The 23,049-nt window shown below is 36.5% G+C and overlaps 1 protein-coding gene across 5 annotated transcripts in view; it reads right to left on the bottom strand.

Annotated features, from left to right (window-relative positions):
• LOC149772924 (uncharacterized) overlaps positions 1–23,049 on the bottom strand; it is an 84,186-nt gene that overhangs the window by 16,969 nt on the left and 44,168 nt on the right. For 4 of the 5 annotated variants that reach the window (XM_089947090.1, XM_089947089.1, XM_089947093.1 and 1 more), the window contains 2 exons: positions 22,774–22,841; positions 3,061–3,086 (listed from right to left, as the gene is read on the bottom strand). In XM_089947090.1, the coding sequence (XP_089803216.1) occupies positions 3,061–3,086; positions 22,774–22,841 (94 nt within the window). The remainder of the gene's footprint in view (positions 1–3,060; positions 3,087–22,773; positions 22,842–23,049) is intronic. The other variant, XM_089947092.1, reaches the window with a different exon arrangement.

Genomic DNA, 23,049 nt, shown 5'->3' with positions numbered 1-23,049 from the left:
TAAACGTCTATTGGTGAAAACCACATCTTGATATTGCCATTTTGTGCGGAATATAGATAACAATATCTTCAAGAACGGTGCCATAGCAGGCATATTGATGGTCAGTTTACATAATCATATGAACTCATCTGTTGACAACTACAAATTGACCAATTGATGTTTCTTAAAGAATTGAAATAACAATATTTCAAGATTCTAGTGTAAACCCATGTTGACATGACCTTTATTTTGAAGCAGTAATAATAACAAGATTTTCAATATGGTTGCCCTGGTCTCTATACTAGATATCAGAACCACATTATGTCCATTAAAGTACAAATATGCATAAAAACAAATCTTCTGATGAAAGCACTCTGTTGATCTGACCAGCCATCTATGATAATCAGCGATAAAATATCATTTTCCAGATGTCATTGTGGATGCAATACTGGACATCAGAATGGTACCAATTTCATTTATAACCGACTAGATATGACACGTTTTTCAGTGAAAACCCCATGCTGATATGACAATTCATTCAGGAGTGGTGATAATCTTTAATAGCGGTCCACTTTGGTGAGCCTATTGGCTGTCTCAGTCGCACCTTTTTCATTTAGAATCGACTAGACACAAAATTACAGTCTTTATGAAAAACCATGTTGATGTGACCATCCATTTAAAAGAAGAGATAGCAAAACGCACAAGTTGTCTACTTCTCTGAAAGCTATACTTGATGCACAAGTAGTATCATTTTCATTAGGACCAATGATAAATGTTCTGGTGAAAACCCCATGCTTTGGTGGACATATTGGACCTCAAATTGGCACCATTTTCATTTTGGACCAAACAGACATTAGAAGTCTTTTAGTGAAAATATTATGTTGTTATGAATATCAATTCTGAGGAGTAACAATAACAAGATCGAAGATGTCTATTTTGACAGACATATATTTCTTCTCTACAGCCTTAGTAAAGGTTTAATTTATTTTCCTTGTCATTCTTAAAATTAATTTTATTTTCCTTTCAAGCTACTCCATGTATTATCTACATGCAGTTTGTACATTCTAACACTGAGTTGCATCTACCCTCTCGTATTAGAAATGATTATTAAAATGCTGTATTGCGGTTTCTCCTGATGCTTCCGATCATATTTGATGTTCCGTGCTGAGTTATAGATTTCTATGTTCATCCTCCCTGATTCCACTTTGGAATCAATAATATCAATCATCACACTGAAGTATGACTCTACATGTGGAACAAGAAAATAACTCTACAAACATGACTATTTTTGATAAACATAGGTCTACAAACATGAACTTCTTTGATAAACATGGGTATGTGGCAACTCTTATCTTACGTGTTTAGGCTAGAATAAACAGTAACCAAAGAAAGAGTGAAAACAAGTTTTTAAAAATATATAAAATAATTTATTTCCCTCGAAAAATACTGTAAAAATGAAAAATATGAGAATTTACGCTTTCCAGAATCAAATCAAAATTAATACAAGAATAATCCATGAATAATGTTGTTGCAGTCCTAATATTGAAATGTTCTAATGATTTCAAGTTTGAGTCCCGACGAAGAATCCAAGGTGGAAGACGATGACGTATGCCTGTACCATGTTGACTCTACAGTTCCTTGTACAAACACAATAATTTATCCTCTGGTCTTTGAAATCCAAACAGAATTTTCAATAAATGTCCTTGTTCAAGAATTCCGTATGAATACAATAATATTTCCAAAGAAACGAATTCATTTTCTAGAGTCCAAATACTTGGAAGAAAAAAATTAACATATATCTGAACAACTCAAACTTCAGTTCTGGTCACAACAGAAAACAACTTGACATCAAGTGTTTAAAAGCCATGGACACTGAAATCTCTCTCTCTCTAAGCATTAGTATTAATACTTAGTATTTCGCTATTTCGGAAATGCCTAATTGCGAAATATAATGCAAAAGAGAGGATGACGTTATCATATTTACATGTAAAAGTCAAATAGCTCCTGTATGTCCTTGATAAGAACCAATTATTTTACTCCTAGAAAAATGTTGTTTACTTGACCCTCAATCATGATCAGGAACTATGTCAAAAATAGAAACAAGTGTTTCTATTATTAGGTATCTAAGGAAAACTGAGGTCAAACTGAATTTTCTGGAAAATATCAAATTCCTAGTAAACAAAATTACATTATATTGACATGTAAAGAAAATAAAAAACCCAAAAACAATCAAATCCAATCAAACACAAATTAAATCAAATATATGTAACACAACAATATCATCCTTTCCACACCTGCCTATATGCTGTCTCTACTTAAATGTTCGATAGGATTATGTTTAGAAGTCTCTAACTTCCAACACATTATAGTCCATCTCCTCATTAACATGTTAGACGCTACTGTGGAGTCAGCAATAGTAGCTAAGATCTTTCTGGCAAATATCACAAACTGCTAGTCCTCTGGCTTTCAGTTTTCTTACAAACTGACCAACTATGTTCCGATCAACACTGCTTTCAAGCCATTCCCAATTCCACTAGTTTGTCAAACTTTCATCATATGTTTGTTTATGTGTCTCAATCGATAAATGGAAATGGAATATTTGGCAAACATGGTTTATTTGCATCCGTGTATGATACACAGCGATTACTTGGATGAGTTGAAACATTGGATCAGTCAGAACGTTCTTGACATCAGAATAGTCTTTACAAAGAGTGTCCGTTAAAAAACATACATAACAAATGCTATTAAAAATTGTCATCTTAATGCAGTTAAATTATCGCAGAATGCAAAGGACAGACCATTACTTATAAACTGGATTGGAGATGATACAAAAATGAATCATATCAAGGAAAATCAGGTTCTGGCCAGGAGAAAATTGGAATTACACTCTAAAACAGAAAATAAAATCACACAGTATTTAGGACCAAAAATACCATGGGATGAAGATTTGTGAAATGTTTCATGGCAATACACTTAATAGAATTGGAAGAGGAGAGATATAAAAAATTGTGCTAACAGCTGGACAAATGCCGAACCACCCCATAAGCTCTTCTGGTCTGCGACCAGTAGAGCTAAACATACCTTTTGGAAGCTGCAACATATTTCACCTGCAAAGAAAGGATAATGTGAAAAGTGATATAGTAAGGGACAATTGAACAACTGTGTATACATTATGAAGATATTTCAAAGCAAAACATGATAATTTAGAAAAGAAAACCCAAGAAAAAACACCCCAAAAACTGCCAAACCAAGTCCTAGGTCTTGACAATAAACATTTGATTCAACCAAATTAAGATTTTATCCATGAACTTCGTTAAAATTTATTGCATCAAAATTGAATTTATGGTGTAAGGATAAAATTCTAAGTGAAATTTTACTGTAAGTAAATGGCAATCAAAGAGAAGCTTAGTTGTTAATATAACCTTCAGTGTCAATTTGGATTCAATCTGAAACTATATTCAAAAGTTGCTGAACATTCCAGAATTATTTATAAAAGGCAAAATTGAAGATAAACAAGGTGTATTCTGATAAACATATATAAAATTTGAGACTGATGTTCATTACTTCAATATAAATCATTATTAAATGAATCTGTCAAAAGACCATCCTTTCTGCCACCAAAATGTCTTCTTTCAAGAGAAGTGGTCTCTTATTACAGGTCATCATATTATTATATAAATATGATTCATCTATGAAAAATGGCCTTCCATATTATTGGTCTTTCAAGGTAGTTTTTATAGCACTGAAATAAATGAAGTCCTTCGAATGTTACTGATCAAAAATGTTATTTTTGACACATGGGCAAATTTATGAGCTACACCAAGGCCATACGTCAGCCACATTTAGAAGAAATGTGGAAAACATATACAGGTGAATCTGAGTTTATAAATATAATGCCAAATACCAAATTTTATTTTAATTCATTAAAAGTTATTGAATGGAAAATATTGGACATAATGTGCTGCCTTTGAAAGGATTGCATAGTGATTGATTGAATCTTTGGTTGTGTGTGTACAGTTTGGATTTTTAATGTAGCTTTAACACATTTTCAGTCATATCACTACAATGTCTGCAATGTGGCATTTTATAGTGATGTCTAGCACTGGGGCATCATTATTCTGACACCAGGCCAACCTGTCCTAACAGTGAAATCTTAATGCTGAGCGCCAAGCTAGGTAGCATTAGTACCATTTGTATAAGTCTTTGGTACAACTCAGCAGGGGATCAAAGCCACAACCTCCTGCATCCGAGGTGGATGCTCTAGGCCACTAGGCCACCGGAGCTGTGATTGGCCCTCCCAGCAAAACATTTTAGCTAAAATGCTAGAACTTATATGCCCACCTAGGTGACAGTTAAGTAGAGTGATCTCCCCTTGATACCAGCATTGGAGCTAAATCCAATGAATTCTTCAGTTACCTCTGGAGTGGAAGGCACATTCTCTATATGGAATTAACTGAGGAGCCTGTATGTGTAATATCATCAAGTATTATTAAGAAACACGTCACTAGAATAAACTTATTTCTTCTTCAAATATGTTATCATGTCGTAATAGCAAAGGAGCATAGGTAAGAGGTGGAGGGAGATAAATCACATTGCCTTGGAAAGACCGTCTCTGGTATGTGAGACCGCTTCCAGATAACCCGACTGGAAAATGGACTATATATGTCACAGAGCAGCTTCGAAAGATTAAATACCTCCTCCTCGAAACCAGCATTAGTCATGAAGCCTATTTCTGATGAAGTTGTCGAACGATCTGTGAAGGTAACTGTTTGTTCCATGGTTATAGGCCCCAACAGATCGAGACTAGGCTTATAGGATGAAAGATTTCTGAGATAAAAGTCTGAGAAATTTAGTCAGATCTCCATCCCATGGAATGGATAATACGGGAGCACAGAATAAGGCAAGCATTTTGCTGATTCTGCCTGCCATTCGCTAATGCAGAGAGTAGGCATGTCTAATACGAGAGGTAAACAAATGAAACTCTTGAGAGCAGTTCAAATTGTGTCTGGTTTAGCCAGATTAGTACCCTTGATTGATTCCCCTTGGACAGGGATCAAATGTCATTGGGCCTGCTTAATCAAAAATTGACAGATGATTGGATAGGTCTTTGATTTTTCTGATATCCTCTCTTTCGCTATAATGCAAAGACACAGTTATCATGAAATGGTAGGTTTAAATGTGACTGGAAGATAGCTATTGAGGTATGGACGCATGCAGTGGTATAAAAGTATTCCTATGCACACCACTGTGAGATCTATTATACTGCCTTCGTAAGTCTTTTGGCTGGAGTGCCATCTCACTTGATAAATTTCTCCACAACTGGTTGTGAAAAGGTCTGTTCCCGAGAGTGCATTTTAATAAAATCCTGGTGTGCAGGTTCAGACATTTTGGGCTGGGATGAAACACTTGTAGTAATGGTTGCTTCAGGCCTAAGACAGCCATTGCTGCATTTAGCAAACCCAGCAGTCACATGAATTCTCTATCTGGTGGCTTGATCTGTATACGCAAGGAATCCATCACTGACATTAAATTCTCATTTCTGAGGGAAACGTGCACTGTTTACTTGAATGTTGAATTCAGTCCTAGCTGAAAATGTACAAGGCTGGAGATGCACTTGCTGTCAAGAAAAATGAGAAGAAGAAGAGAGGGAGTAAAGAATAATAAAATGTATTGATCCAAGATATAACTTGTATGCTGTTTTGTAACTGAAGAATATGTAGGCCAAATCACAAGAACATCCATGATGATAATTGTGTGGGGATGTGAAGTCACTCCTCTTGCAAATCCGCACTAATTACGTAGTATCCACAATGGACGGCATTTATAACAAATTTATTGCATTCCATTGTGAACCACTGACCATAGATGAGTTGAATGATGGATCCTTCATTGACAAACGAGTGAAAAGTGATGCATTTGTAGCTGAATTAACCATTTGGAAAGGTGGTGGTGAGCTGAATGTAATAGTGAATCACCATAAACCATTCATCAGATCCAAATGTCAAGGCTAATCTTTCCAATTCGGCATCAAAAGATTGTAGTATTACTCCTACCAGGATCTGTGATAAGGGGGTATGAAGATAACGTTCTTTGAGACAGGAGGGGCCTTGTTGAGGGAAAAACTGTCAAAAACAGTCACCCTCCATTTGCCTCTTGTCCACTTTAATTCAGGAGAATTGTGGTTCTTGACAGTTGTAAATTCGGTAGGACTGCTTTTAAGTGGCCTTTGCGCTGGGGATGTCACTATCATCTTCTCTCCATTGTCTTGCAAATTCCTCTGCTGTAACTGACACTGCAACAGAGTGAACAAAAGTATCCTGGGTGGTTTGTTTGCAGATTTAAACAACCTGACCATTAAATTGGAGATTTAATGACAAATATTGCCTTCATAGTTTGACTACATGATGGCCTTTAACATGGCCACATCTCACTCATCAAATGCCGGGTATCAAAATGGGAAACTGGTGCGTATGGCTATATAAATATTGACTACTATTCTACGTAAGGCACATCTGAGAAAAAGGATAGGCATATGCTTGGGACAGTATGCAGCTCAAAATGTCAGTAACTCTGCCAGACTGTGGAATCAATTCAAAATAGATTATTTATTAGCCCATGATCAACTGATGTCGGAACAGTATACCAGACTGATAACCTTCACAAGTATCAGGACCCCTTCTTAACTTTCAAACCATTTCATGGACATCTAGATGTTAATAGTTGTACTTTCAAATAACCCCAAGGCCTGCCAGGGGTTCCACAGCCCACATGTTGGGAATCACTCTTATAGAGGAATGAGGAGGACAGAACCTTGAAGGGAGAGGATGGAGAATGTTTTCAGTCCTGGCGGATAAGATTGAGCCTTCATGCATCATATTAAGATTTAATAGTGAGGGAACTTAAGAGCAAGTGTTCATCATCTTTGGATTAAGGTAGCGAAGCCAAGGTTTCTTGTACTATCTGCGAAGTATCTGGATAAAAATGTCGAGGAGGGTGGTTCATTACATCTGCAGCACTTCATGAGTTATATTCTGTTAACTTCCAAGCTGTTGCTAAGTAGGAGGTTTCCTTTGGGTGGCAAAGCCTTCAAGACAAATGAAGCAATATCTCTTGGAAACTTTTGCACCAAGATGAACATCGTACAGAAGAATGTCAAAGTGACAATATATGCGTGACATTTTGTTGTCCACAGGTTAGACAGTTCTATACTAGTGTCTGTTATAAACTGAGTGTCATAAACTGAAAGTGCCTAGCAGCATTATATGGGTCAGAGTGATCCATGAGAGTGCCTGTATGAACTGTATGTTGTGCAGGAAGTGCATAGCAGCACCATGTGAGTAAAATCATTGTATAACTGGGTTTAAGAAACTGGGTTCTTGGTACTAAGGCACAAAGCTGGTGACTGTATGCAAGAAGGATCAAGCGACACTATGCAACTGTGGAACTGGACAAAGTTCATTTTTCTGGTAGCTGATACTGTATGATAGATTTTCATCGATTGTGGTCATGGCCCAACAGTTGTATATGACTGAGTCCGTTTGTGGGAAAGAGGGCCATCTTGGGGGACATAAACTGTCCAGTTCTTGAAGTTGGGACAGGGCACAGAATATTGATCAATGTAGCTGGCCCATACTTCCGATATGCAAGATGGCAACTATGGCTGTTGTTGCTCTCTGTCTCACTGCCCAGTCAATAATATGGTTTTGATCCCTTGCAAACTCTGACATCTATTCACAGAATCACAGTAAGCTATGGGTATAGAGTGGTTGTCAGTCTGGTGTCACCAATGGTCTAAACCTGTAAGACACAAATAGAGCGGATAATATATATATATATATATATATATATATATATATATATATATATATATATATATATATATATATATATGTATATATATATATATATATATATATAAAGAGAGAGAGAGAGAGAGAGAGAGAGAAAGGTACATACATACATACATACATACATACATACATGCATACAAAGAGAGAGAGGTGTATTGTAGCCCATGCCCGGCTATATGCAACAATTACACATAAAGTGGTGCACGTGGGCTATACAAGAAGAGAATTAGAGCGTCACTTTTAATACTTACAAAGTGGATGCTAAATTATCAACTCTAGTAACACGTTACCTGTAGGAAAGACCACGCATTATCACTGCAAATTCGCTTTTATGTATTTGGTGAGGCATCACCATCTGTAGTGATCTTGCTATTCATAGTGGAGGTGGTAAATGAAGACATCACAGGTATTGGGGGCCATTCCCTGTATCAATGGCAGATCACTCTATCTAACTACAACCTAGATGAGCAGATAACTTTTAGCTTCTTAGCTATAAAGTTTTAGCTTGGGAAGGATTGATTAGAGATGCAGAAGTGTTTCTTTCTATGATATAATGGTCGTGTAATGTATTTGAAAAAGAAACAGTGGCAACAATATTTTCTCTTATAAAATAATGCACAACATCAACTACTTGCATGAAAAAATTGTTCTGTACAGTTTAAAACTGTGAAAGAGCATTCCATTAAAATATTATTTACCATCCAAATTAATGGTTTGTATTGAACAAAATAGAACACAGAATGTAATAAAATGGTCAGGTTCATAATTAAGTTAAAATTATGTTCATGGAACATAGATGCCCCATCAGCGTCTGAAATGACAAATGCAAATATTAACTAAACCATGGTGAGCAAATAGATGGCGAAAGGTAAGAAAGGTAAGAACGTATGTTGCTGAAACTGTCACTTATCAGATATATATAACTTTGTATGTTCACAATACATTCTTATAATGTATCGTAGGAACACAACCTATGTAATCAGAGGAACACAAGCTTTAATTTTTGGTCCCTGGAACATTGTCACTTTTGCACAATTGAAATTATAATTCACTGGGTTTGTGTTTTTGCTAAAACCATCGGTCTAGAACTGTTTCTGGAGAAATGCATATTGGGGTAACATTTTTATTAAACACCAACAATACAAAATATAAATTTGAAAAATGTTTTGAATAATCATACTAAGTATATGAAATGCCATAACTTGCACAATAAATGTAGAAAAAAAGACAATTGTTCAGGCAGAACAAAACAAACAACTGTCAAGTTCTATTTCTCCAAACATATCAAAGTTTATTCTAATTATTTATAAAATTCGAATGTTTCAAATATTTTAGAAAGAAAACTTCTCTACAGATAAATTTTTACATAAGTGTAGCTTTTACAAAAACTATTTAATAACCTTTCTTAAGAGAAAAAAACAGCTGCTTTATACAAACAAATGCCTATGAGTACATGTATAAAAAATGTACTCTGTTTCTTAATTACAACCATGCATATAGATTAAACTAGCCTACAATGATATATTTTCTCCAACAGCATTTCTTATTTATATGTTTTGCATTTATAAATAATACATTATTCATTTTAATAAAAAGGAGTGCCATTTTTAATATTTTTAAACATATTCAGGAACCCTGGGCTATGATGAAACACGTGCAGTAGTGGTTGTTTGAGCAGATGAGGGAATATCTTGTTTCATTTGCTAGATTGATGAAGTCATTGATCCAAGATTTCCCATCTGAGTGGAGTAATCGGGATTAGGCGACAATCCAGTATGTTGCTTCCTGTATTCTGTATCACCTATGGAACCAGAGACACTGGATGAGAAGCATACACATTTTTGCCATTTCAATTTATACAATGAGTGTGAATGTCCAGGCCTTGGATCCAGGACCAATCAGATAAAGATGAGATTTTGGCTTTCCACCTTGTCAAAAAAAATAAGTCCAACATTGGCTGATTACTTTAGACAACCATTCAATGAAAAAGGAGGGGATGCACTGACCATTTTGTTTGTAAGTTTTTGTTCTTGTTATGACAAGTCCATTAAAACATTTAGCCATCCTATATGTCAAATATGGATGCAGACTGTCATTGAAAACACCCATTTAGAAAATCCCAAAGAAGAACATAAAGGTCTGGATATTTTGTTCCACCTTGCCTTTTGAGATAAGTCACCATAGTGGATAAGTTATACCAAATATAAACTCCATCCCAGATAGGTTCCTAAGAAAGTTAATATGTAAATAATGATCCTGAGGCAGCCACACTCCAATGGTAGCGTATAATGATATAAGACTTGCCCACCCACCCCCTTCCATTCCCTGTGTTTTACCTGTTCAGATTGTGATTGCTGAAGGTTTAAATTACAGTGGTATCTCCAACTTGAGTTCAGTGAGATTTTCCTACTTTCAAGGTGGAACTTCATACTGGGCAGATTGTCAAAATTGGTCAAATTGTCAATCTTGTGGCCTTCATTTAGACCAAAAGATCAGTGAAGTGGAACCCAAGTGTGATCAAGGACTAATATGTCTGCTGCCACGTTCAGCAAACCCAGTAATTGAAAGAATTCTCTAGCAGGTAGATTGTTCTGTATAATCAAGAAATCCATGATTGTACCAATTGAATTTTCATTCCTGTGGGAGACATACTGTTTACTTGAATGTTGAGCTCAGGCCTAGCTGATTCAAATCTTAAACTGGCATGAGGTTAGAGATGTCCTTGCTGGCAAAGAGACTGAGCATGAGAAGGAAAGTAACACACATGATATCATGTCTTGGTCGAAGATATAACTTGCTGTTTTGTATTTTTGTAGACAAATAACAGGAACTTCCTGGAAGCTGTTTGAGTGGGGATGTGAAGTCATTCGTATTGCATGTCCACATAGATTGCCGAGTCTCCTCCATCGGTGGCATTTATAATCCATTGTGAACCAAAGAGTACAAATGAGTTGAATGATTGAGCTTAGGTTGATGACCAATTGGAGATTGCCACATCTGAAGCTGAAGGAACCCTGGGTATAGGAGTAGGTGCACTGAATGTGATACCAAGCCCCTGGAAACCTTATATCATATCCATGTGTCATCATGGCCAATGTTCTCAATTCAGCAGCAAAAAGATTAGAATTTTCGTTCTACTGGGATCTGTGATAATAGGGTATGAAGGTGATTTCCTTCAAGACTGGGACTTTTCATGAAGAGGGAAATTGTCAAAAACCATGTATGTTTGCGGACGTTGTTACGGACTTGGCCAATATGGCGCTTACATTGCATGGTAGGAACACAAGTTATTTAAGCAGAGGAACATACACTTTAATTTTGGTCCATTGTTACGTATATTTGATTTAATTTATATTTGATTTAATTTGTGTTTGATTTCATTTCATTGTTTGTGGGTTTTGGAATCTTTTAATTTTCTTTGCATGTCAGTGTAATACAATTTTGTTTTCAAGAAATTTGATATTTTCCAGAAAATTCAGTTTGACCTGAATCTTTCCATAAATACCTGCAGTTTTATATTTTTCCTACGGTTAGATTGTTTAAAGAAAATGAATTCACAGGATTTCCTCACTGGTTATATTAGCTATTTAAGTAAGCCTTTGTATGTCTTCGGTGTTGTTAAAAGAACATTATATTCCCTTTATTTTGATGTATGATTGTTGCTTGTAATTTGGGTTCTAGTGTATACATCTTGGGCTCACTTCATATGTTCTCGTATAAACCACTGCTAGCTCCGCTTGGTCATAATCACTTCCTCAGCTTCAGACGTAAGTTGTAGAACTTCCTCCAAATTTTTCTTTCACTTTATTTGTTTACGAAAAATCTTGATTTTTGTATACGGCGGCATGATTCGAGAACAGGGTCAGCAACACGGGACATTCATGCCAAATTCGGGATGATGGGCATATCTGGAACAATATGGAGCTTCTCATGTGAGACACCTCGTTGGCTGTGATGTACTTTCTCAAACAGGATGGTGCCAAATCAAGCCATCTCTACATTCTAGTATGAGCATTCTGCCATCGGTATACACAATTCAACAACGACATCCTTATCACACATATTTCCAGTAGACTCTGTGTCTTGGTTGATTCTCTGACAAGGAGGGAAAAAATTATCCATTCACATTGGTCCCAACATACATTAGTCAGATTTGCCAGCAATCGCGGCATCAGCTGATTGATCTTTTGACAACCTGGTGCATTTACAAACTGACCACTTTCATATCCACAGAACTGGATCCCAAGGCTTGGTCTGTTATGCTTTTTGTCTCAGTTGGGAAGGTCTATGGTGTTTTGCTTACCCCACCCCATTATCTTAGTTTTAAATATTATACAGAAACTGAGTGGCCTGAAGTGTAAAATGATTCTGATTGCAACTCTTTCCTGGGACAAATCTTGGATCAAGGAACTTCCCAGTCTAGTGGTAGATTTACCAAGCTAGCTCTCAGCCAGGCCGAATCTTCTCAAACACCTTTGACCCATATGTTCCATCCTTGCCCAGATCATCTTCTTCATGTTTCTCTCTTGTCTAGTGAGAATTTCAGCAGATAAAAAAATCAATCCTTCGATTGTGGAAAGAATTTCATGAGCGAGGAGGCCTCCTCTATAAAGGTCAGAAATGAAAAGTGGATTGCTTTCATGGAATGATGCAAAGTCAAAAACATAACTTTGACTGTCTCTGTCCTACAGTTAGCTGTCTTTTTACTTTCATTAGTTCCAAATACTATTAAGAAAATGTTCCATCAGCAAAGTAAGGATGATCTTGAGTCATGAAAAAGACCTCTCTGACATGTTGTTCAGCTTTGACTTCCATAGGCCTAAGTCACTCCCTTTGTTTTTCTAAATGAAATCTTTCCTTAGTTCTGACTTGGTTTAGTTCAAATTTGAGCCTTTATTAGGACCTCACTGCAGCTCAGATACTGGTGTAGTCCTTATGACGCAACACAGTCTCGTTGACAGGAGTTGGTTATTTGTGGGCAATCAAAAAGTCATCATACGACCTCTCTCCTGTATTGACACAACTAAAGAAGTTTTCAATGAGGGCCCGGTACATGTGCTTAGACTTTGTATGAAGCAGGCTGAGCTAGTGTTTGGAGCTCAAATGCCTCCTTCTCCCTGTTAAATCTAGGAAAGATAACATAACCCATCAGTTCCTCTCATCGTGTTTGAACTGGGTAATGCACAAAAAATATTCTGACTGAGCACTAGAATAAAGTCACCATATGAAGATCTCTGTTCATGAGAGAAGGTCAATACCTGCGAGCCATACCGTGACCGTAAACCTAAATCTATCACTAAAATTGAAAACATTTAAAGAAAACTCTAACAATGATAACTCTATGGACAAAATTACAATGAGATGCTGAATCTGCTGAATCATAACATATATTTTGCTCAGCACTTATTTATGTGGAACCCCAGAAAATCACACCTAATGAACCATATCGTTATGGTATAAAGAGAGTATATGATGCTTCATAATTATTTACCTATTAACAACGAATATAGACTTGACAATTATATCATTTTTGAGATTTTGAAATACAATGTGGATGATAAGTGTAAAGATGTAATGTTAATTCAACAGGTATAAAACAGGTGTGGAAGACATATTCAGTCATTCCCTGATCACAAATTTGTTGATCTTGTACAGTACGGTAATATATTACTGCAGATTTTATTACATTTTTATTTTAAATTTATCATACTGACTGAACGAAACACTGAATTTAATTCAAACAAGATAGCCACAGTGGTTGCCATACGAATGAAAATCAACATTGTTCTCATTTAAAACCATATAAACAGCATCAGAATTGTATTTGCAAAAACCCCATGCAGATAAGAGCATCCTTTCAGGCTATACCATAAACGCTTCTGGTCTACGTCCAGTAGAGCTAAAAAGCATGATTTTTCAAGACTGGTGATCTCTCATGTCAAAGCTTTATATAAATTAATAAATATGTGCATTGAGAATCTGGTCCCTCAAGACTTGAAGTCTGTCATTAAAGTGGTCTTTCAAGACAGGTTCAACTATATAATTACTTATTATAATTTACATTTGATATTAATTGATGCAAATTTGCACTGAACGGGAAGCAAATGTAGCCATTACTGAATCATGCTTTCTAACTCAATTCCCACTGACAATTGTTTGTTTGTTGCTGTTTATTAAGATTCATCTGTTTAACAGAGGTAAACAGTTTAGGTCCAGCTACTGGAAAACTAGAGGATCAGGATAATGGGATTAATAATGGTTATTAAATCTGGAACTATTTCAGCAGAATAGCAGTGGCCGAAATGGGTTCTATTATAAAAGCTAAAATATAAGATAACAACTGAACTTAATTTGTGAACAATTGCCCTTAATATATGAAATGCATTTATATAATTATAAACAGTTAGTAACATTAAAACAATTGTAGGGGGTAGGTTGGTATGGTAAACTAATCTTAATTATTTAATACTTAACTGCTTATATTGCATTGCCTAACGTTTCTGGATGCATAGTCCTACTTCCATAATACATGACTCTACATGACCCATTATTCCATTTAATATTGGAAGGTGTTAGAACTGAAACGATCAATATCCCTGCCTAGCACATGCATCACAGATCACATATGGGTACTATCCTCTCTGAACTGAATGAAGAGAACAGGATATTAAAATGGGACAGGTGAGTGAATGTTTGCAACAGAAACTAAAACGTATTACATAACTAAAACAGGGGTCTCTGATGGCCAAGTGGTCTAAGGCGCGAGCCCTTACAGATCACCGACATCTCACGTCTGCTCTCGTGGGTCGAGTCTCAGGCTTGGCCAATGTGGGTATGTGAATATGCTAGTAGCTTCACATGGGTTGGTGGTTATTCCCAGGATTTATCTAGGTTCTTCCTCCATCAGATATACTGGCCGACGCGTATAGCCTATCCTGTGCCAACAAATGGCATTAAACCCAATCAAATGTGTCTACTAAAATATGTTTCTTTGATAATAATTACACATATTACCTTAGGTGAACTACTTCTGCATCACAAATCCAGCCCTCACTAATCAAAACACTTAAGCTAAAAGGAAATTGGTTTCATCTCAATTTTTATTGATCATAATACCTTAGGAGCATAGGCAAGAGGTGGAGGTAGATACATCCCCATACCCTTTAGAGACCATATACAGTCTTCTAATGTAGGTGAGACTTCTCGTTGATAACCTAGCAGGAAAAGAAACACCATATGTCGTGGAGCAGTTTTGAAAGGGAAACATATTTCCCTTACGCAAATCCAGCAAACATTGTGAATCTGCATCCTTATGAAGCTGTTGAATGAGCCGAGAAGGTAACCTGTGGCGCCACGGTTATATATCCCGCCAGATCACTTGAGCCTTTAAAGTTGAAGGATCTCTGAGATAAAATCTCAGATCTCTATCCCACAGCATGGATAATATAGTAAGAGCTTATGAACAGTTTCACTCAGCTGCAGAGCTTGTGGCAAGAAATGCCTTAGCTTTGTCAGCCGAGATACATAACATATTCATTTTGTTTGTGATTATTTTCCAATATGTGGATCCAGGATGAAGTGTCTGTGTTGATATATCATGATTTCCTTCTGTGAGGGTTAAGACGCGTGATCTCCCTGGACACAATTGTTCTCTTTTCCTTAAGTATCATTGTTCAGAGCATGTACTGGGTCCTGTACATAATAGTGAAATGTAGTGTCCTTAATAAACAAGAATGTAATAGCAAAGTCTCATTAGGAACTAATGGTCGCCCGTTACTGGTAGTGAATTCAGGGGCCGTAATGAATGATGCTGACCCGGCAGGCGTGAACTGTGTCTAGACGGATACACTAATAGGTATGTATTTGTTGATTCTGCATGCTTTTTGTCAAAGCAGTGAGGAGGCAGGTTATATATGAGAGATAAACCAATGAAGTTCTCAAGAGTGGTGCAAATAGTACATTGTTAGCCAGGTTAACACTCATGACGGAGTCTACATGGCCAATGAATCAATGTCATTGAATATGTGTAATCATATTTCGACTGACGATTTGGTAGGTCTTGCTTTGTCCGATATGTTCTCTTCTTTGGTATCACTTTCGACTGGTTATCATGCAACAATAGGTTTGAATTGTGACAGATGCTCTTTCTTGTCCAAGAGTCATAGGAAGTTAGCTACTGATTTGTGCATGCCTGCAGTTGTATAGAGTGTTCACATGCACAACATTGCGAGAATATATTCCATTACCGTCGTTCACCTTTAAGGTGGAGGATCATCTAGCACGAGTGATTTCCACACCACAGTTGTGAAAACTGTTTGATTCCGACCTTGGCCACTACAGTTGTTTTGCATCTGCAGTAAGTAGAAAGTGAAGGATACGATTCTTAGTCATCTCTGCTCCCACACTCAGATTCGGTGTAGACAGGATTTTACTTGCAAGTGGAAGTTGCTCTATTTCTTCTATTTTGAAGCTAATAGAGAAATGCCTTCCAAATTTAAGTAAAGGTGTTTTTAGGGCATTCAGCAGTGTAAAACAAAGGTGTTGGTGGCCACCATGAGTACTGCATCTGATCAAATAGAGCAGTCTGGCAAGGCCTAAAAGGTTGAATTAAAATTACTGACAACATGGCATTTGTGTGGAAGTGATTTCATTGGTATAAAAGCTTGTCATGAAGGAGAGTGGATGACACGTGAATTTCTGTCTGTTATCTGCATACTGTAAATACAAAGAATATGTCAATACATCTAAAACATCTAAAACAGCACCAGCTACTGCAGACACAACTTTTAAAGATGAAAAGGACAACAACTTAATGCCTATCGATAATGTATCATATCGTAGTTCTATATCATGATTAATATTGATGCATAGCAGAGGGGCATAACTTCATCCTTAGAGGATATTTCTTGCGTTCCTGACTGAACCAAAACAATTAGTATCTTTGGGGCACTTAGTGAGTGAAAAACGAAGAACGAAGAGACCATTATGTTTCCACTAATCGATTCTTTCAGGACAAGTCTTCTAATACATTATCCAGCCTAGGATACGTCAAACGTGGGCATTGATATTTCCTTGAAGACACCACGTTAGAAAAGTAAAAACAAATTACAAAGGTCTGTTGACTTGGTTCCACTCTGTCATTTGAGATATGGCCACAGCAGAGTTGTCAGAGAGGATAAGAACTCCATTCCCATATAGGTTTTCCAGCCACCAATGAAAAGCTTTTGGAACGGTTTTCTTGTCACGCATGTTGACATGTAAATAATTAACCTGTGGGGACCACACTCCATTGTTGTCCCATAAATATAGAATGAGATTTGCACACACACCCTGCCTCAGATTTCTGTGTTTATAGATCATGACTGAAGAGATTTCACCCATGCAAAACCAGTGAGGTTTCTCAGCCTTTGAGATGGAACCACATATTCTACAGACTGTCAAAGTTAATCTAACGGTCAAAGCTTTCGTCTCCATTTGGACCACAGAAACAATATAATTGAAGCCCCATAAAGAATGTGATCTAGGACTAAGACGTCCACTTCTGCGTTGACAAAGCCAGCAGTTGAAGGAATTCTTTGGTGGATGGATTTTGTTTAAGTACATGTAAAGAATCCACTATTCCTGAGGGAGACTTACTCCATTTACTTGAATGTTGGATTTAATACTTACATGGCCAAACTTTTAAAAAAATCAACAACGAGGCTGAGATCAGAAAAAGAATGATAAGTGATACTGTTACGTTTAGGCTCGTTCAAAACGCAACAGGAAAAGAGTGAAGACAACAAGCTTTGTACAATTTAACAAATAAGTTATATCTTTAGAAAAACAAGGGAAAATTAGAAAAAGAACTTATGGTTTTTCGAACCAAATCCAAAAATAATCCAAGAATTTAAAAAAATTAAAAAATAGAAGTCCTAGTAGTAAAAAGTCATTATGAAACTGAGTTTGAATCCCGATGAAGTCCAAAAAGGAAGGCGATGACGTATGCTGTGGTCAGCGTCGTACTGATCTGTCAACAGTCTTTTTGTTGAATCATAGAAAACAATATTCCAGTGATTGAATTCTTTGTAAGTTTAGATAACTGTCCTTGTAAAAGAATTAATTTAGAGCACAAGATTTTCCAGGGAAACCTAAGTCTCTTGGAATCCAAATAATTTAAAGAAAACAAAATAATTAGCCCAAAAAATTGGTCACAACATAAACCACTTTAAGTTCTCAAGTATTAAGGCACATAATGACTATTGTTTCTCAATACATCAATAATAAATCTAGCTACGACGGAAACAGATTCCCGGATGTGGGTCAATTCACTGGAAAAACCAGTATGGCCTCGATTTCACTTTATGAACATTACTCTGTGAAATAATTTTAAAAGAGTTGTTTACTTCAACTGTCACTTATTTCTGAATCAAGGTCAAGAACTAGGTCAGCATTAGATGCAAAGTTTCTATTATTAGTGTTTACGAAATATAGTCAGGTCAAACTGAACTGAATTTCTGGAAAATATCAAATCCAGTAAATAAAGTTACATTACATTATCATGCAATTGAATAAAAAAGTTAAGAGAAACAAATAATTATATTAAATCAATATAAATTAAATCAAATATACATAACAATGTGTCTTGCTCCAAGATATAACTCATTTCTTGTTTTAGAAGAATATAGTGTTTGTATGCGAAGTGCAGGAACATCCTCAAAGCATTTAAAGTGCAGATGTTCGGCCACGCATCTTTAAAGTCCATACTGATTGAATAGAACCCCTTGTTCCAATCATCATGAACCAAATTGATTGTGCTCAGGTTGGTAACCAAGTGAAGGGTGCCACAACTTAAGTTGAAGGAATCATCGGCTAGAAAGGACTTGCACTGAACATGATACCTGAAACCATTTATCAGGTCCATATTGTGTCATGGCAAATCTGCCCCATTCAGTAGCATCATTTACATTTGGGAGGTTGTCATGGAGGGAAACGAGGTCTTTGGGCTTGTAATGATGTGTAAGCAGCCCAAAATGTCATTAAGTTAAGAAGAGGTGGTGTAGAGGAATGAGGACGAAAGAACCTTTCAGAGAATATGTGAGCAACTTCTTCAGTCCAGGTTTGTAAGGCTGAGTCTTGAAGATCTAAATTGACAAGGGAACATTTTGCCATTTTTATACGCTTCTGGATAATGGTTGTTAAACCAACCTCTCTTGTGCTACCTGTAAAGTACTTGACTCACTACATTTGGCTGATAATGTCATCGTCGCGCATCATAAGCTTCTATGCCTTCCCCTTCAGTACCCACATAATTGCCGCCCATTGCCTTCTTTCTATAATATGCAAGTCTGCTTTCACAGAATGACAATTAGAGTAAGCTACACTTGTAGCATGGTTGTCAGCCTGGTCTTATCTATGGTCTAAATATGTAAGACAGAAACGGAGCACACGATATATAAACTTTGAAATATCTTTGCAGAGCAACACTATGAAAATCAACTGTAAAAGGGTGCACATGGTCTGAACAGGTGGAGAATTAGAGTCTTGCTATTAATACGTTGGGGCTAAATTATCAAATCAACAAATGTTTTACCTGTAAGAAGGCCATATTTGAATGCCTTTATAGCTAATATGACTGAAACGCCCCTATAGTAACTATGAAGTGGATGATACGAGTAATGCATGTATAGAAAGCCTACCTGTATGTAATCAAAACAGGTGGAAGCTATACTGTAAATTAAAATGAGTTTGCTATAGTACAATCCATACAAATGAGATGATTGAGTGAGCTGAGCACTATGAGCAGCGAAATGTGACACATTCTAGGGAACTCTAGACAGAGAACGTGGTGCATTGACAGTGATACTTATAAGGATTGGACACATCATAAAACCAGGATCTGTGATAAAGTCGCCACTACGATGATAACATTTTGAGATAAGGATGCTCTCAGCTTCTTGGCCACTTTCGTTATGGAGAACTTTAAATTGGATATTACAGCTTCACAGAGGCCGATTTTCTAGGGACATCACGGGAATCTTTTTCTTGATTGCCTTACAAATCCCTCAACTGTAGCTGAAATCACAGGGAAAAAATCCTTGGTGGCTTGTTATTTTATCAACCTGATCATTAAAAAAGGAAATTAGATGTTAAAGGTTGCGAGCGTAGCTTGGCCTTATGATGGTTTTAATAAAGGTGGAGGCAGAAAGTACTACTTCTTGTTCTATCAGTTATAAGTTCGTAGCTGCCTTGGCCAGAGTTTGCTGGGCCACTATGTTCAAGATGCGAACATTCAAGAAACAGACTCCCGTGTATATCCTGTGGTAAATGGGGCAGGAGAAGATGAACTGTATTCCGCGTATTGAGAGATTGGAATATATACTGAATTCAAGATTTACCCATGGCCGTGACACTGCGCACCAACTGCTGCTTGTCATTAAAATAAGTTCCATAAATGCATACATAGGACTTTTTGATCATCCCCAATGTTCCGATATCTCGATTGATTGCTTCAATCCAAATGGAAAACTGGTGTGTAGGAACTATTGAACCACCACCTAACGTTTGAGGGAAGGTATCTGCACGAAAAGCATTGATGTATGCTATGGAGCTCATAATGTTAACAACTCTTCCAGGCTGTGAAAGCAATTGAAGGTAGATTCATCCTTCAGCCATTGACTAACTAATGGTAGAACTATAGACCAAGCAGTTGTTGAAGAGGGATTGAATGGCAAAACTCGGATGGCGGTAGGCGGAAATCCACCATTCAATCCATGCCCGTAAGGCTGAGTCTTCACGCATCATAGTATCATTTTAAAAAAAAGGGGACTTAAGATCAAGTATAGTCATCTTTGAATAAAGTCGTTGAGGATGACGCATCGTATGCGTGAAGTAGCTGGAGAAGAATGTCAAGAATTGTAGCATACTATACCCGTAACACGTCTTGAATTAGATACCACCACTTTCAAGCTGTTGCTAAATATATGGTCCGTTAGGGTGGCAATCGCTTGATAACAAAATTAAACAACTCCTATTCCATACTGAGGCACCAAGCTGGACTTGGTAAATAGCAAATGCAATAGGGGTACTATACAAGTTAGACTGGTACGTAAGAGTGCCTGTATAAAATGGATTCTTGGATACTGAGGCATTAAGCAGGATATGATATGCTGAAGATGCCTAGTGGCATGTCATGAAACTTAACAAAGCTCGTTCTTCTGTTGGCTGATAATGTATGATTGATTGTGATTATGGACCACTGTGATCAGATATATATGGTACAATCTGGTCGTGATGGAACATAATCATCTTGGCTATCAGGAAGTTGTCCAGTTCTTGAGATTCAGATAGGGTACGGGATATTGATCCACATAAGCGGTCCTTAATAATGATATGTAAGATGGTAACTGAGACTGTTGTTTGCTCTCTTACTTCCAATCAAGTCAAACGGTATTGAACCCTTGCGTTCAAACTGACGACATTCTCGTTCCTCATGTTGGGCATCTATGTCTTCCCGTTTAGTTATCGTAGTACTACCAGAGTAAACTACATGTATAGACTGGTTCTCAGTCTGGTCTTGCCCATAGCATAAACCCGTAGAAAAACAATGGAGCAGACAAAATATACAGGTGTAGAGCCGCACGCGACCTGCTTGATACATTCTGGAGTGTTCCTGCAGAGGTATGCAATATGACAATTACCCAGCAAGATGCATGTGACCTGCCCAGGAAAAGTACCTGAAACATCGCTATTAATGCCTGCGAATAGGATGCTAAAATATCAATTCAAATAAAATGTACCCGTAGGAAAGGCCAACTGCTTGCTTATACGTCTTAGAAAAAAATGAGTGAAGCGTCGCTTACATTAATCAAATAATTAGATATGACAAACAAATGCAACGAAAACTTACCTGTATATATACGACCGCGGTAGGAACTCTACAGTAATATGAATGAGTTTTCTATAGTATACATACATTTAAGCAAGAGTGCACTGAAGCATTATTATTGAGATGTATATACTTATTGTATAAATCTTTCTTTCATTTGATGAAAGGTGGTATGTATATTTATATTGTGTGCTTAATCTTTGTCCGTGATTGTAGATTGCTAGGGTCGTTTGTAAACCACATTATATAGCTAAGTTTTGTCCATGATTGTAGATTGTACTTTAAGATAAAGATGATTTTTGAACAACCTGTTTACTTGGATTTGAGTTCAGAACAACGGAAAAAAACAATATGTCAGGTTTCTTTGCTGGATGTTAAATAACCAGTTCTGATATTGTTTAGGAATTTGATAGAAATTTCCGTTGGAAAAGACATAGGTCGACGGAAATGTGTTGTTTTATAAATCAGTCTATATATAAGGAAGCGTAAGAAAGCAATTATTCATTCCTTTTTTGATATCGTTGTTTGTGGAAACATTTTTACTTGTGTTTATATATACTTTGAGAGGAATTATTAAAGTTATTCATTAAAATTATAAAGCACTCATTGACATTTTTGGATTAAACATTGAGTTTATTGTAAATTCATTCAAAGACATACTGAATTATATCATTGTAATACATCAAGACTATTGGTATATCAGTATATTCAAGACCTTTGGTACTTCGGCACATTCAAGATATGGAATTCATTTTACGCACTCTATACATTTGGACATAATATTTAGCATTAACTGGCATTTACTTCACTTTGTTTTCTGAATAAATCAGTTATTTGTTGAATTTTACTGAACTTGTTGTTTCTGCTTTTTCTGTTACCTATTTTAAGATCACAAAGTCGTAATACTATTTATGAGAGATGGCTACAATGCAAGTAGAAACTGTGTCAGGTAAATCTGATACTGGTTGGAAGCAAGAATTGATACTTAATAAGATGTTGGGCTGTATCAGAATACGTTAGTCTTTCTAATCTTGAATTCAGAATTACTTAGCTATTAAAACTCATTAATCAACTCACCAGATGTCCAAATTTCATTTTCTTGCCCTTAGCTGCTACATCTTTACCACCTATAATGACAAGCACTTCTGCAATTTATAAATAAAGAGAATCTATAACTTTTCATCATGATGCTTATACTGAAAAATTTTAAACTGCAATTCATTCCTGACTTAGATGAAAGGTAAAGTCCCAGGGTTCATACATAATTCTGAAATGATAAATTCGAAGACTTTTCCCAAACTTTCAAAGACCACTAGCATAGATTTCCAAGACTATTTTCGCTAACATTTTTTG

Source organism: Sinohyriopsis cumingii, unplaced genomic scaffold (assembly GCF_028554795.1).
Source record: "Sinohyriopsis cumingii isolate HCF-2022 unplaced genomic scaffold, ASM2855479v2 utg000972l, whole genome shotgun sequence".
Lineage (NCBI taxonomy): Eukaryota > Metazoa > Mollusca > Bivalvia > Unionida > Unionidae > Sinohyriopsis > Sinohyriopsis cumingii.
The sequence above is the reverse complement of the archived record's forward strand: the minus strand, read 5'-3'. Positions and strand labels throughout refer to the sequence as shown.